Below are 13495 nucleotides of genomic sequence, written 5' to 3'. Positions count from 1 at the left end.
ACAAGTTTACATGACTCTGCTAACAGAGAAAACTGAGGGATACTTGGTTCTCTGTATGATTGAATGAGCAGTTGGGTCTCTCTTCTGTGTTTCATTGGTCTGTGGTGGGAGCAGCTCGTTTCCCAACACTCCATTTGCCTTATGCCTTATCTTCCTTTTACACACACACACACACACACACACACACACAGAGTTACTTCATTGCCCACCTAATCAGAGACCTGTGGAGTCCCCAGGAGAGCTTTGCTCTTGATCCTAATCTGCCAACCTGCCAGTCTTTTTGACGTGATAGCCTTCTAAATGCGTGGGCTCACCTCACTTAGCTTTTCTGTAGCCTCATCAGCCCCAGATAATACTCACCATTTGCCACTGTTTTATGAGTTTTAGCCTCCAAGCCCCCAAATTATGGGATCCCCGTTAATGTGATTTACTTGAATATATTTACAGGAGTAGTCCTTTAACATAGCTATCGTATTTGTAGTTGAAGATACGAGAGTTAACAGGCAGAAATAGATACATTTTTCTAAATTGGCACCTTAATTTATAAGGTCCCATGTTGGAAATGAAGAAACTTGTAGGGGATCCCTGGGTGGCTCAGCAGTTTAGCACCTGCCTTCAGCCCAAGGCATGATCCTGGAGTCCCGGGATCAAGTCCCACGTCGGGCTCCCTGCATGGAGTCTGCTTCTCCCCCTGCCTACGTCTCTGCCTCTCTCTGTGTCTCTCATGAATAAATAAATCTTAAAAAAAAAAGAAGGAGAAGAAACTTGTATTGTTTCTTGGCTTTTAAAAATCATGGATAATACTCAAAATGGCTTCTCTATGTAGTGTAAACAATAAAAACTGGCCCAGAATATTCTTTGAGTAGGAGCTATGAAATAAGTAGGAAGCGAATGTCAACATGCCTTTAACAGCCTCAGACATCTGATACTGCAAGGCTAGGAGATTTGCTGAGGGCAAATCTGAGAGCTAAGATCATGTGAAATGGAAATAGAGCTTCCTGGTCGACTGAGGCCCTGAGATGAAGCCCACGAGTCATTCCCTTTGGGAATGGGGGAAATGAGGTCCATGGGGGCCAAGGCATACAGGTTTCTGCCAAATATTCGATACAAATTTAATTTGAACTCAATTTTGGATAAATCTATATCATAGAGCATTAAGAGAAATTCTACCGGGGTAACTGGAAAGTGAACTTGCCTTAACTTTTATGGTGATGCGAACAAAAATCTAATCAAAAATCTTGCATGATGTCTGTCATGGTATTTTGTGTGCACATGCATGTGAGCTAGCTGTGATTTTTCTCAATACAATAGTGATAACTTACTGTATTTCTGTACCTAATAAAGGGAGGGGAGTTGTTTTATACTATGGGGTAGGCATTCAGTAAAAGATTTTTTTCCCCTGTCTTTTTTTCTAGATTAAGGAAATCTTACTTGAAATTATTGGCACCACTGATGATAGTTTAGATCCTAGTTCTATTGAATTCATCAAGGACAGATAACCAGGAGATCTATGGAGCCTGAAGGGTTGAGTTCTAGAGGATCTAGATTTAGAGCCTGAACCTTGGGGTCATAGACTTTGCCAGGCACTTCTTTCTTTCTTCTACCCCTCCCCTCATGTCCACCCTCCCAGAACAGCACTTGGCACCCTGGATAAACACCGTCCAATATGTGGATGTCCCCTGTGCAATGCCCCCACAACTACCCTCACCCCTATCCCCACCCCCACAGCACATAAGACTGTTAGGTCTTTGGAGGCAGGATTACTCCTCACTCCTTGTTTCTGCAAAGCCCACCAAATCTAGGGCCTGATCTATTATGGGTCCTTCAGATGGTTGCTGGAGGAATTTGCATCTTTTGTCTTTTTTTCTTGTTTTAATAGGTAACTCTGCAGTTTCCTTTGAAGCACTCCCCCAGCATGTTTTTCTCTCAGTTGGCCCTTTGATGTGTGCTTGTGGAGCATAGAAACAGCAGACATAGAAACAGCAGACGGCTTTAGCCCCTCTGCCTCCTCAGCCACGGTGGCCCCGATGGCCCCCTGTCTGTCCTTACCACCAGAAACCTGCATGCTCCCTCACACCTTAATTTCTCATAATCTGTTTCAGCAAAAAAGTCGGGAAAGAGTAAAAGTGTGGGGGTGAGAGGAAGTGGAAAGAACCATGGGCGTGAACGGTACTTTGGTATAACCGAGGTGGGGCTCTTCTGAGTCTTTGAGATGAAAGGGAGATTTCTCCAGATTTATGGGCAGTCACCACATTACCTGTGGTCCCCAGCCTTCCTGTGTAAATTCTTGCTGTCTATATCAGCCAGAAATCTTCCTTCAGCTGTGGGTTGATTTTATTTAAAATCTTCCAAGCCTGGTATTTACAAAGAAAGGTAAGCAAGTTACCTAAGAAAGCTTTCAACCCGGATTTCATGACGGAAAATGATTTTCCTGTTATAGTCACCCCACACACAGACACACACAAACTTCCTCTTTGACCTCTTCATCTAAGATGAATCCATCTGCTGTTTTACTTCATAAAGAAGGTGCAGAAGGGGATTAAAGCAATGTCTGAATCTGATAGAGGAATGTGTTGCATACAGAATCAAGGCCGTAGTAACAAATGACAGTCGATGTTAAAATACTGGGATGGTTTCTCTTTCGACATTACGAGAGCTTACTAGAGGTAGGGGCAGGTCATTGTTCAAGAGCGTGGCAGTGCATGAATCCGGAGGAACTCATTAGCCCTTAATGTGAGTCTAATGAGAAATTCCTATTACCCATGTTTGCATTTAGGCTTTGTTGTTTAATTACCGAATGGACCACCAGAGCCCCTAAAATGTGATTATGAACGTTTTTAAAAAGTCCTTTCTTGGAGTGTAATATTCTATTCTATTGATGTATCTTAAGAAACCGAAGATTATCTGCTTTGGACATGTGTAACAACCCAATGTAATTATAAACCTTTTAAGAAGGAACCATTTGACTATATATGATCAAAATAACCCTTTTAACTGTTCTCTGTGTGTCTTTTGTCTTAGTTTTCTGTGTTCCTGGGAATTATTTTCTTCCTGGAGCTCACTGCTGGGGTTCTGGCATTTGTTTTCAAAGACTGGATCAAAGACCAGCTGTATTTCTTTATAAACAACAACATCAGAGCGTACAGAGATGACATTGATTTGCAGAACCTCATAGACTTCACACAGGAATATGTAAGTTTAAACTTAGTTTATTTTTAAGTTGAAAGCCTTCTCAAGGAATGACCCCAGTGAACGTTACTCCTGGCTTCTGCTTGTGCCAACTGGAACCTACGTCTGACTTTGCCACATGTTTTGTTGTTGTTGGTTTACTTGTGTATTCATTATTTTCTAACCCGCGTTATGGCTTATATGATTTGTAGCCTAAGTGGCAGTGTCTTATTTTTTCACTTATCTCAATTTCTACTAAGTCCACAGGACAAAGAAAACCTCTTGAGCAATAAGATTATAATCACAGTTGCTGTTTCCCATTGGCATCTGAAGAATATTGTTTTGCTGCAGGTGTAACATTTTATTTGGTGTTTTATGTGGATTCTTTCTTGCTGTTTGCCCCCTTTCTGGTCAGCCTCCACACTTCACGGCTCATAATGATATACTTAGCAATAGATAATTTGTCCACAAAGTTCCTAAAATATGCCTGTCCAAATATTATTATAGCCCACGCAGTTCCACACAACCAAAAGTTGAGAAACTTCCAAGCCCTGGTGGCTTCTAACAAGTGGAGAATCTGCTCCGCAGAGCCTCCAGGTTTCTGACCCTACTAGGTGATGTCCTCTGTCATGCAAATGAAGCAGCAGATGTCCTGTTTGTCTCAGAATGCAAAATGGTATAAACAAGCAGTCAGAAATACAGATCTAGTGCCCAGATCTAATTAGCTAGGTGACCGTGGGCTAACAGAAACCTGACCTATTTCCCCAGTAGTAATATGGAAGCTACTGCTTGTGCAGACGTTAGGACACTCTAATAAGCTGCATGCGGTTTTATATTAGGCCAAAGGCGTTACTGTCCTCAGGTGTTAAGGTCTTTATTTGCATGCCCTGAGACACTGGAGAAGCTGAGCAGACCCGGACAGCGCTGTCTGGGACAGAAGTGTCCGCAGCAGGACCGGAGGGCAGACGGGAGCCCACGGACCAATGGCTGTCCCTCCCTGGGACGGCTTTCCGGGGGCGAGCTGGGGCCCCTCTGATGAAGGCAGGAGACGGCTGCATCAGCACTCACCATAGGGAGCCCGGCCTCCTTCCTTAGGTGCTCAGGAGGGAGCTGGGTTGTGCTGGTTTTGTGAGTGGCCTCAGTGACTGTTCTGGAATGTGCTGCAGCTCAGGTGTGAGATGAAGCCCGGTCACCTCTGCAGCGGACCTCACTGTTCTGTTAGGTCACAAAGGGTGCAGGTGCACGCCCTGCCAAGTAGCATTGCTGACTAGTTGGCATGACAGACCTGATGAAGCTTCGTAGGCAAACTCTGAGATCCACAGCCCACGGCCTCGGAGGACCAGATGAGTCGGAAGAACACGTGTATCCACGTTCTCTCGAAATGCTGTCTGCTTTATGTGGAAATGCTGTTTCATGTGATTTTCTTTTGCTGTCATGGAGTGTAATGGTTTGCAGTGGCTATTGGTCCCAAAAGCCTTAAAATGATCAGGGCTTGATGTTTACCTAAGTCGGAGGCAGAGCTAGTCCAGCAGGGGGGTGACGAAGGGGCTTCTGGAACAAGCAGTCCTTGAGCTGACCCTTTTGAGACTCGCTGACTTGAACAGCTCATATTAGATATATTTTGATTAGATGATGGGATTTTTTAAGTTGAAAATGTAAATGCGTGCTCTTAGAAGAAACTCAGAGCAGTAACAGATACCTAATGAAAAGGAAGCCTTTAGAACTCTTGGGGGTAATGAGTGTGTGTTCACTGTCTTGATGGTGGTGATCACAGTTTCGCGATGTATGCATATGTCAAATCTTAGAAAATTGTACACTTTAAACGTCACTTTATTATAGGTCAGTTATACCTCAATAAAAAGGATTTTCTGAAAAACCATTAAGGCTGTAGAGACCCAAAGTTTTAAAAAGAAAGCCTCTAGCTCTCCCACCCACAACCCCAGTTGCCTCCTGCAGACACTACCACGGTTTAGTGTCTTGCTTATCTTTCTAGAATGTTCCTGCCTGCACCCACGCCAGGCAGACCTTGTTCTGACTGAGCCTGCCGTACAACCCCTGCTCTGTCTGCCCTTCCCCCACCTAACACCACAGGTCTCATCAGTCCTTTAAATCAGATGCTAGCACCTCCTTACAAATCTTGAGCCTTAGTCACTCTGGAAGCTTTTCTAGGGGCCCTTTCGGTTTAGTTTGGTCTAAAACTAACTTCTGAGACAGAAAAGGAGGTTAGAGTTCTCAGGAGCTGGGCGTCGGGCATTTGGCGGTGGTGAGCGTAGGCGCCTAGTCGCCTCCAAGTCGAGAGGTTCTAATTCTCTCCTGTTTGCTCTAGTGGCAGTGCTGTGGGGCTTTTGGAGCTGATGATTGGAACCTAAATATTTACTTCAATTGCACAGATTCCAACGCAAGTCGAGAGCGATGCGGCGTGCCATTCTCCTGCTGTACTAAAGACCCAGCAGTAAGTGCCTGCTGACCATTGGGCGGCTCTGGGCATCACATGGAGAATGTGGGCTGGGTGGGCAATGAGCAGAGCAATTCTTTTCTTGAAACCTTACCTGCTTATTCCTAATTGTAGCTCCTCTCGGGGACATAGGGCTCAGATCTCCCCAGTAGGAGTAATGATCGCTGACGTTAATTTAGCAGCGCACGCTGGTCTCTGTTCTCAGCCTTCTTGTGAGTTGGCTCAATAAAATTCAGAACCTTCCTGTTGGCAGTACCACCATCATCTTCCGTCTTTGGGTGAAATGGAGGCCCGTGGAGTTTCAGTAACTTGCCCGAGTTCCCATTGCTAGCAAGGGACAGACTGAGCTTTAGACCCCGAAAGACTACCTAAAGTGCCTGTTATTCCTTCTGTGTGAGAGGGATGGGCCCAGGTGAGAGTTGTCTGCTTTGACTAGGGGTCAGTGACCCTTTGCTTCCTGACTTGCTTCTGGGGAAAATATTAGGGATAGGAGAAGAGTTTGAGGCAAGATAGGGCTAGCCTACCTATGTAGGAAGACCGCAGCTGTCTGGGTTCTCAGTTGTGATGATGATGATAACTGCAGTTTGTATTTTATTTAAGAAAAGAAAAAGCATTAAACCCACTCATAACCCTTTCACCATGGGCTTGGTTGTATTTAGGGTCACATCATATCACTGTATGTAGGATGGCTTAAAATGCAAGTGTCTTGTCAGTTAAAAGCCAGGAGTGAGGGACACCTGGGTGGCTCAGTCGGTTAAGCATCTGCCTTTGGCTCAGATCATGATCTCACAGACCTGGGATTCAGCCCCATGTCTGGCTACCTGCTCAGTGGGGAGTCTGCTTCTCTCTCTCCCTCTGCCCCTCCCCCATGCTCATGCTTGCTCAGTCTTTAAAAAATAAATAAATAGAAAGCCAGGAGTGAGTGTTGGAACAAGTGCGAGAATCTGCTTCTGCACATGTCTATTCCACGCTCTTTGGCCTCCCAAGTTATCAGTCCGGGCAGTCCCCCCTCCCCAACCTCCAAACCCCCCTTCCTGAAATCAGGCGGAGCCCAGTGGGTGCTAATGAGTTCAATGGCCATTTCCCCCATGTAAGGTGGAGGTTGTGGGGCTCTTTCAAGGGGCCCATGGTCTTGAGGTGAAACAGTAGCCCTCTAGGGGCCTCAGAGGGGTCTCTGAACTGTTACTCTTGGTCTGAAAGAGGCCAAGAATCAGAAAGGACTGTGCTTCCTAGCTCTGAAACCTTGCCAGGAAACCCACCTTTCCCACTGGCTCATTTCTTGCTTTCCTCTGAGAGAGGACCAAAAGACGGGAGAGTGCTCAGCACAGAGCCCTGGGTGTCCACTCAGGTGGCCTTGTGCTGACCAGCAGGTACAAACTGCTCTGTCTCCAGCTCCAGCTGTCTGACGGAATTCCGTCAGAAGAATTATGAAGAGTGTCAGAAGGCATTATGCCTCCCCTTTCAACTACAGATACTCTGGGTAGAGATTTCTCATTCCATAAATGCCAAGCTAATAAAATCTACCCTATACCCTGCAGAGGGGAAAAATAAACAAACCTAAGACAGGAGAGAACCCATGTTTCTGATGAGGCCTGTGAGATGTCAGGATATCTGTCCATGTGATAGGTTGTCAGGGCACTGTTTTGTTTCTAATTATTAAAGTGTAATGCATTCTCATCGAAAAACCATTTAAATGATACAGAAGTATATAGATTAAGAAGTAGAAGTTCCCCCAAAAGACCATAAATGAAGATAGTCATTGTGCGCTTTCCCCACAGTTTTATCTCTGTCTCAGTTTTCTCACCCCTTTAAGCTTCCTGAGATTGTCAGTAACGTGCTTGGTATCCTTATCTTGCCTGAGCCTCAGTTTTCTTCTTCTAGAAAAGAGGGCATACTTTAATACCTACTTCTGAGGATTGTTATAATAATTACTTGGGATGATCAAAGTGTTTATTTAGCCTAGTGCCTAGGACATCCACATGCCCAAGTATGCATTTGATGAAGGACACTTAATGGAGCTGATCTGCTAAGTCTTCAGCAGGCTTCCTGTCTATTGAGTGAATTTCACTTTTCTGTTTTCTCTCTCTACCAGGAAGATGTCATCAACACTCAGTGTGGCTACGATGCCAGGCAAAAACCAGTAAGTGGAATCTCATCTTGTCACTTAGCACAAAGGGTGTTGGAAGAGCTTTTGAACTTGCATGGTGACGCTGTGCTCTCCTCTTCCCTTGTGAAGGAAGTTGACCAGCAGATTGTAATCTACACAAAAGGCTGTGTGCCCCAGTTTGAGAAGTGGTTGCAGGACAATTTAACCATCGTGGCTGGTATTTTCATAGGCATTGCATTGCTACAGGTAAGACAAGGCTCCTTTATGGATGTCACAGGGAGATGATGCCCTGGGAGAGCCCTCCCCCATGACAAGAGCTCTGCTTAATCACCTTAATGTCACAGTTTTTAAGACACTTGGAGGGCTGGGGAACAGACCTAAACTATTTGGTTTGTATTTTATTTAAAGCCCTGATTTTAGATGCTACTATCCTGAAATACTTCAGGAAATCTTTTTTCCTTTTCACAGTGGAGAAATTGATTGGGTCAGCAATTGCCTACTGGTATTCCAGTGTTTCCATGGGCAAAATAATACTGCAATGTGACAGGTGGGGCACGTAGGAATGGTCGGATAGATCCCACTGGCAAGATTAAGACTTTTTAAGAGTTTCACAGATATCCTGTGTCCCTTTTTCTCTCTGGACCGCCTGTCAAAGTGCTAAGTGAGGGGAGGAAGCACCCATTTTCCCTCCTAAGCAGCCCCAAAAGCTAGGATTTTTATTTTGTGAAGATATAGTACTTTTCTTAGAGGATTGCAAATGGGGCATTGCGGTTGAAAGAAATTAAAGATCGAAATAAATGGAAAACCATTCCACATTCATAGATTGGAAGACTTAACATGGTTAAGGTGACAGTACTCGTCAAATTGATCTACAGGTTCAATGCAATCCCTATCAAAATTACAACTGTCTTTTTTTGCAAAAGATGGACAAGATCTATCTATCCTAAAGTTCATGTGGAAATGCAAGGGACCAGAATAGAAAAAACAATCTTAAAAAGGAACAAAGATGGAGAATTCACACTTTCCAGTTATAAACTTATTACAAAGCTCTAATGACCAAGGTAGTACATAACACTGAACATACAGATCGGTGCAATAGAATTGAAAGTTAGAAATAAGGCCTACATCTGTGGTCTGTTGATTTTTGAAAGGGACCTAGGATCGGTCAGTGGGGAAAGAATAGTCTTTTCAACAAATGGTGCTGGACCAACTGGATATCTATACAGAAAAGAATGAATTTGGTCCCCTGCCTCACACCATATATATAAATTAGCTCAAAACAGATCAAAGACCTGAACTTATAAGCTTCTGTGCTGAAAAGGATACTATTAAGAAAGAGAAAAGACAACCCACAAAATGAGAGAAAATATTTGCAAATCATTTTGTCGATAGAGATCTAGTGTCTAGAATATATAAAGAGCAAGTTAACAATAAAAAGACAAACCCAAAGAAAAGATGGGCAAGGAATTTGAATTAGATATATCTCCACAGAAAGTATAAATAGCCAATAAGCACATGGAGAGATGCTGATCATTAGATATTAGAGAAATTCAAATCAAAACCACAGTGACCTAGCACTTCACACATACTAGGATGGATATACGTAAAAAGGAAGACAGTAACAAATGTTGGCAAGAATGTGGAGAAATGGGAATCCTCGTACATTGCTCAAGGATGAATGAAAACAGTAGTCACTGTGGAAAAGAATTTGGCACTTCCTCAAACTTAAATGGAGTTCACGTGGGACCCAGCAGTTCCACTTTCCAAAGAATCAAAAACCTGTTCACCAGGAAGTTGTACGGGAACGTTCATAGCAGCACTATTCATAATAGCCCAAAAGCGGAAACAGTGTAAATGCCCTTCAACTGGTGAAGATAAATCTACAATATTATTCAAGCCATCAAAAGGATTGTGCTACTGGTACAAGCTACTATATGGATGAACCTCAAAAACATTTTGCTGTGTGAAAGCAGACTGAGGCAAAAGGCCACATATTACATGATTGCGTTTATATGAAATGTCCAAAATAGGCAAATCAGAGAGAGAGAAGGTAGATTAGTGGTTGCCAGGGATGGGGGAATGGGAATTCCTGCTAAAGGCTACAGAGTTTCTTTTCAGCATAGTGAAATGTTCTGGAATTAGATAGCGGTGATAGTTGCACATCCTTTTGAATATACTAAAAATCACTGAAGTATATTCTTTAAGAGGACATATTTTATAGTCTATGAGTTATATGTCAATTTAAAATATCAAAGATAAGAAAGGAGGGGATTCATTGGCCAAGTGAGCTTCACTGTTTGACTCTCTTCTTCCTTTCTCAGATTTTTGGGATCTGCCTGGCTCAGAACTTGGTTAGTGATATTGAAGCTGTCAGGGCTAGCTGGTAGAGCCCTGCCACACTGCTGTGAGACACTGGACAGACCCGGCCTTCCCGACCCTCCGGCGTGCCCAGCTCAACCCACGCTGCACGGACCCTGATCACAGGCATCCTGCAATCCCACCGGATGGAGCTGCCAAGAACTTGGTTTGGGGCGGGTACCACTGGCAAATGCTGCTCACTGACAGAATTAAAATATAACCAGTATGAAAGTCGTTGCGCCGTGAATCTCTACTGTAGCCATGAATTTCTGGATGGTTGGATACTCACCAAAAAAGAAAAAAAGGGAGCGTGAGGGACCCAGATGTCCTTGAATTTGTGGAACAAGCAGTCTTGTTCTCTACTTCAGTAATTGGAGGGCTGGGAGAGGCAGTTTTTGCTCTTCGTCACACCTTGAAGGGACTTTCTATTCCATGGCCTGAAGGGGAGTTGCATCTTTTCTAAAACTCAACCCCTTACCTGGGAGGGCTGTGGGGTTTTTGGCACCCCTTCACTGTACATTTCAGGGAACTGTTGACAACCATCATCCCAAGAAGAAACAGCTTGTCTTTGGGTTCAGATTTTGTGATCGCATTCCACGAGTAACGTGAGTGGGCTCGCCGGGTCTCTCCCGCAGTGTCTCTTAGAAGAGGGGGTTGTATTCCATGTGCGTGGAGTTAGGGCCTTGGAACACTTCATGATGCTGAGTTTTAGCAGGACAGATTGTTGTTCTAAGTAGGCCTGAGCTTTCTTAATGAAATTCAAGGAGAAAATGAGGTTAATGAAGAGATATTAATTAATACCCCTCACCCCAGCCCACCAAACTGGTTGTTGGATTCTTTGGAAACTGGAATATTCTGGGTTTCGTTCTGCTTTTTTGTGTGTGTTTCTGTTTTTGTCTCCCCAAAGTGAGAGCTAGGATACACTTTCTCTTCAAGAGTTTTCTTACTCAGCTCGAATATTAATTTTTTGGTATAAACTCCCTGCATGACCTGTGAATCTCAATCTACCAGTTCCTTTTCTTGCCATCTTTCCTACAAACATTTACAAGCATTATTTGTCAGCATTTATTTCATAGGTTCACTGCCTTGAGAGGTGTGGCGTGTCCTCCCTGGCTGGGAGGGGACCGGCCATGCCACTGCAAATGCTTCCATGGACTCAACAATCCCTTTACCCCATCAGTCTCTGGGGCCTCGTTCTGTAGCCCCCCCCCCCCCCCGCCTTCTCTTTGAATGGACTTGAACCTAATTCTGAAATAGTGTTGACACAATCAAAAAACTTCTAATTTTTTTTTCCTCTTTCTTATTTGGTTTTAGTTTGCTTTTATTAAACAACAAAAGTGCATGGCCAGAGCTCCTTCGGTTCTCATAGTGCAGACTAACCATCAGGATGGTAACAAAGCACAAATACTTTGGAAGGAAATGCATTGATGGGGCAAGTGTTCTGTGACCCAAGGTGGGAAACCACTTCCAGGTGCTGCCACTCACCCCTGTCCGCACTAAAGTGGAGAGGGATGAATTTTGCCCCCAGATTTGAAACCAACTGGTATCTCCCAGGATGTCACTCTCCCAGGGAGCAGATATTAGCCTGTGGAATGCTGGGAAAACCACAGGTCTATTTTGCGGTGATGACATACTTGCCAACACAAAACTGGGCAGCCAGCTAGCACGCTGTATGGAAATTGAGCAAGATTTTCTATTTTAGCCTCATGTTGCATCGCTGTGGCTGATGAACGTGTTAAATCTGCTCGGAGAAAGGACAAAAATTCTTTGAAAATTGTCTCCACAGTGTGGGTGTATGTGTGTGGCTGCATGTGTGTTTTTGTGTCTCTGTATAGTTAGAGATGTTCATTCCATATTCTGACTGTAAGATGATTTTATGTCATCTCTGCCCCCACACAGTTGTCATTCTGTAATGTCATTCCAACATGGAGAAGACTTGAGCCCTGCAGTTGGCACTCTTGTCTTTTTTTATTACCTCATTCTCCAGTGAACTCCATCCGACCAGTTGATGCAGAATCAGGCGAGATTCCCTCCCTTTGGCACATCCAGTGAAAGGCCAAATGGCAAGGCCAAGTGAGTTCTAAATTTTAATTAATCACCCTTTATTTTTTACACTCGAGAGTGGTTGTAATTAAGGCTGTCATTAATAAACTGGTTCTACCTTACATGGAGTTATGTCTTTCTTCATTACTTGTCTTGGAATTGCAAAATTCTCTAATCCAGTGGTTCTCAGACTTTAGCATGCATCGGAATCAACCGGAGGGCTTGTTGCAACAGATTACTGTGTTTGCTCCACCCCCAGATTTCTAATTTAGGAGGGCTGGGGTGTGGCACGAGAACGTGCATTTCTGAACAAGTTCCCAGGTCATGCTGTTGCTGTGCGTCTTGGAGGCACAGCGTGAGAAGCATTGCCGTGATGGGTTCTCTAAAGGGGAAAGGAACCTTTGTGCTGCTGGAAGCAGATAGCCGGGTATGTAGGAGATCTCTGTCCTTGAGGTCACTGTCCGCTGGTCGCAATCACTTGGGGACCATGTAGAATGCAGATAACCAGGCCTTACCCCCAGCAGTTTTGAAGCAGGTGAGCCAGAGCCTATGTTGTTAAGAAGCCGTCATTAAAAATTTAATACACAGTGAGATTTAGGACTCATTATCTTGATATCCACATCTTTCTTCTAAGAAAATTTCTAGGAGATCCTGAGAACAAGAATCTTAAAAACATTTGAGAAGTGCCACATAAATGTCCTTTCATTATGAATGATCCCTGTAGAATGACTTGTCTTTAAAACTGTTAGGGGCCTTTTTTTTCCAAGATCAAATGAAAACAAAATTGTAAGGTTCATATACTATTCTCAGACCCAAGTATGTCCCAAGATTTATTTGAGAAACGTTTTACTTCATTTCCCTGGATATTTGAGTCCAAAATAGTATTTTGACTTTAAAGAAATTTGTCAGCGGCAGTTGGAGATAAAACAATCCCTACTGAGTTTTCTTAACTGTGCTGTAGAGATCATCTACTATATGTGGTAGGTGGCCCTCCCTGCTCACAGCAAAGCCAACAAAGAAAAATAAAGATGCTCGGAAGTGAAAGGATGCTTTGTCGAGAAAACTCAAAATTTACAGGAAGTTTCTTCTGCGTTTTAGAAGGTGGACTCTGGAGGATGATTACGTCTCTCTTTATCTCTGTTGTTTGGTTACAACAAACACCATTGCTTCCATGATTTAAAAATATCTAACACAGTTTTAAAAAATGAACCCACGAATTACAGTAGAATTTTGCATCATGCAGCACTTAGAAGAGAGGTCCCTTCATGTTTTGTTCCTCCTTTCTTCTCCCAAGGAATAAATTCTTTTGTTTCCTGTCAGCCTTCTTCCTGCTGCAGGTCCCAGGCATCCTTCAAGGGGGTTCT

The 13495-nt window shown here is 43.7% G+C and overlaps 1 protein-coding gene and 1 long non-coding RNA gene across 12 annotated transcripts in view; one reads left to right on the top strand and one right to left on the bottom strand.

Annotated features, from left to right (window-relative positions):
• The window catches only part of LOC144304392 (uncharacterized), a 404632-nt gene extending 400251 nt beyond the window's left edge, over positions 1 to 4381 (bottom strand). For all 8 annotated transcript variants that reach the window (XR_013371307.1, XR_013371310.1, XR_013371309.1 and 5 more), the window contains exons 1-2: positions 4237 to 4381; positions 2258 to 2354 (exon numbers count right to left, since the gene is read on the bottom strand). This is a non-coding gene — a long non-coding RNA (uncharacterized LOC144304392). The remainder of the gene's footprint in view (positions 1 to 2257; positions 2355 to 4236) is intronic.
• TSPAN5 (tetraspanin 5) overlaps positions 1 to 12253 on the top strand; it is a 170238-nt gene extending 157985 nt beyond the window's left edge. For all 4 annotated transcript variants that reach the window (XM_077882969.1, XM_077882968.1, XM_077882970.1 and 1 more), the window contains 5 exons: positions 3022 to 3192; positions 5495 to 5620; positions 7716 to 7763; positions 7860 to 7976; positions 10052 to 12253. In XM_077882969.1, coding sequence (XP_077739095.1) covers positions 3022 to 3192; positions 5495 to 5620; positions 7716 to 7763; positions 7860 to 7976; positions 10052 to 10117 — 528 coding nt within the window. In that variant the 3' untranslated portion in view covers positions 10118 to 12253. The remainder of the gene's footprint in view (positions 1 to 3021; positions 3193 to 5494; positions 5621 to 7715; positions 7764 to 7859; positions 7977 to 10051) is intronic.
• Positions 12254 to 13495: the final 1242 nt, after the last annotated feature.

Source organism: Canis aureus, chromosome 33 (assembly GCF_053574225.1).
Source record: "Canis aureus isolate CA01 chromosome 33, VMU_Caureus_v.1.0, whole genome shotgun sequence".
Taxonomy (NCBI): domain Eukaryota; kingdom Metazoa; phylum Chordata; class Mammalia; order Carnivora; family Canidae; genus Canis; species Canis aureus.
The sequence above is the reverse complement of the archived record's forward strand: the minus strand, read 5'-3'. Positions and strand labels throughout refer to the sequence as shown.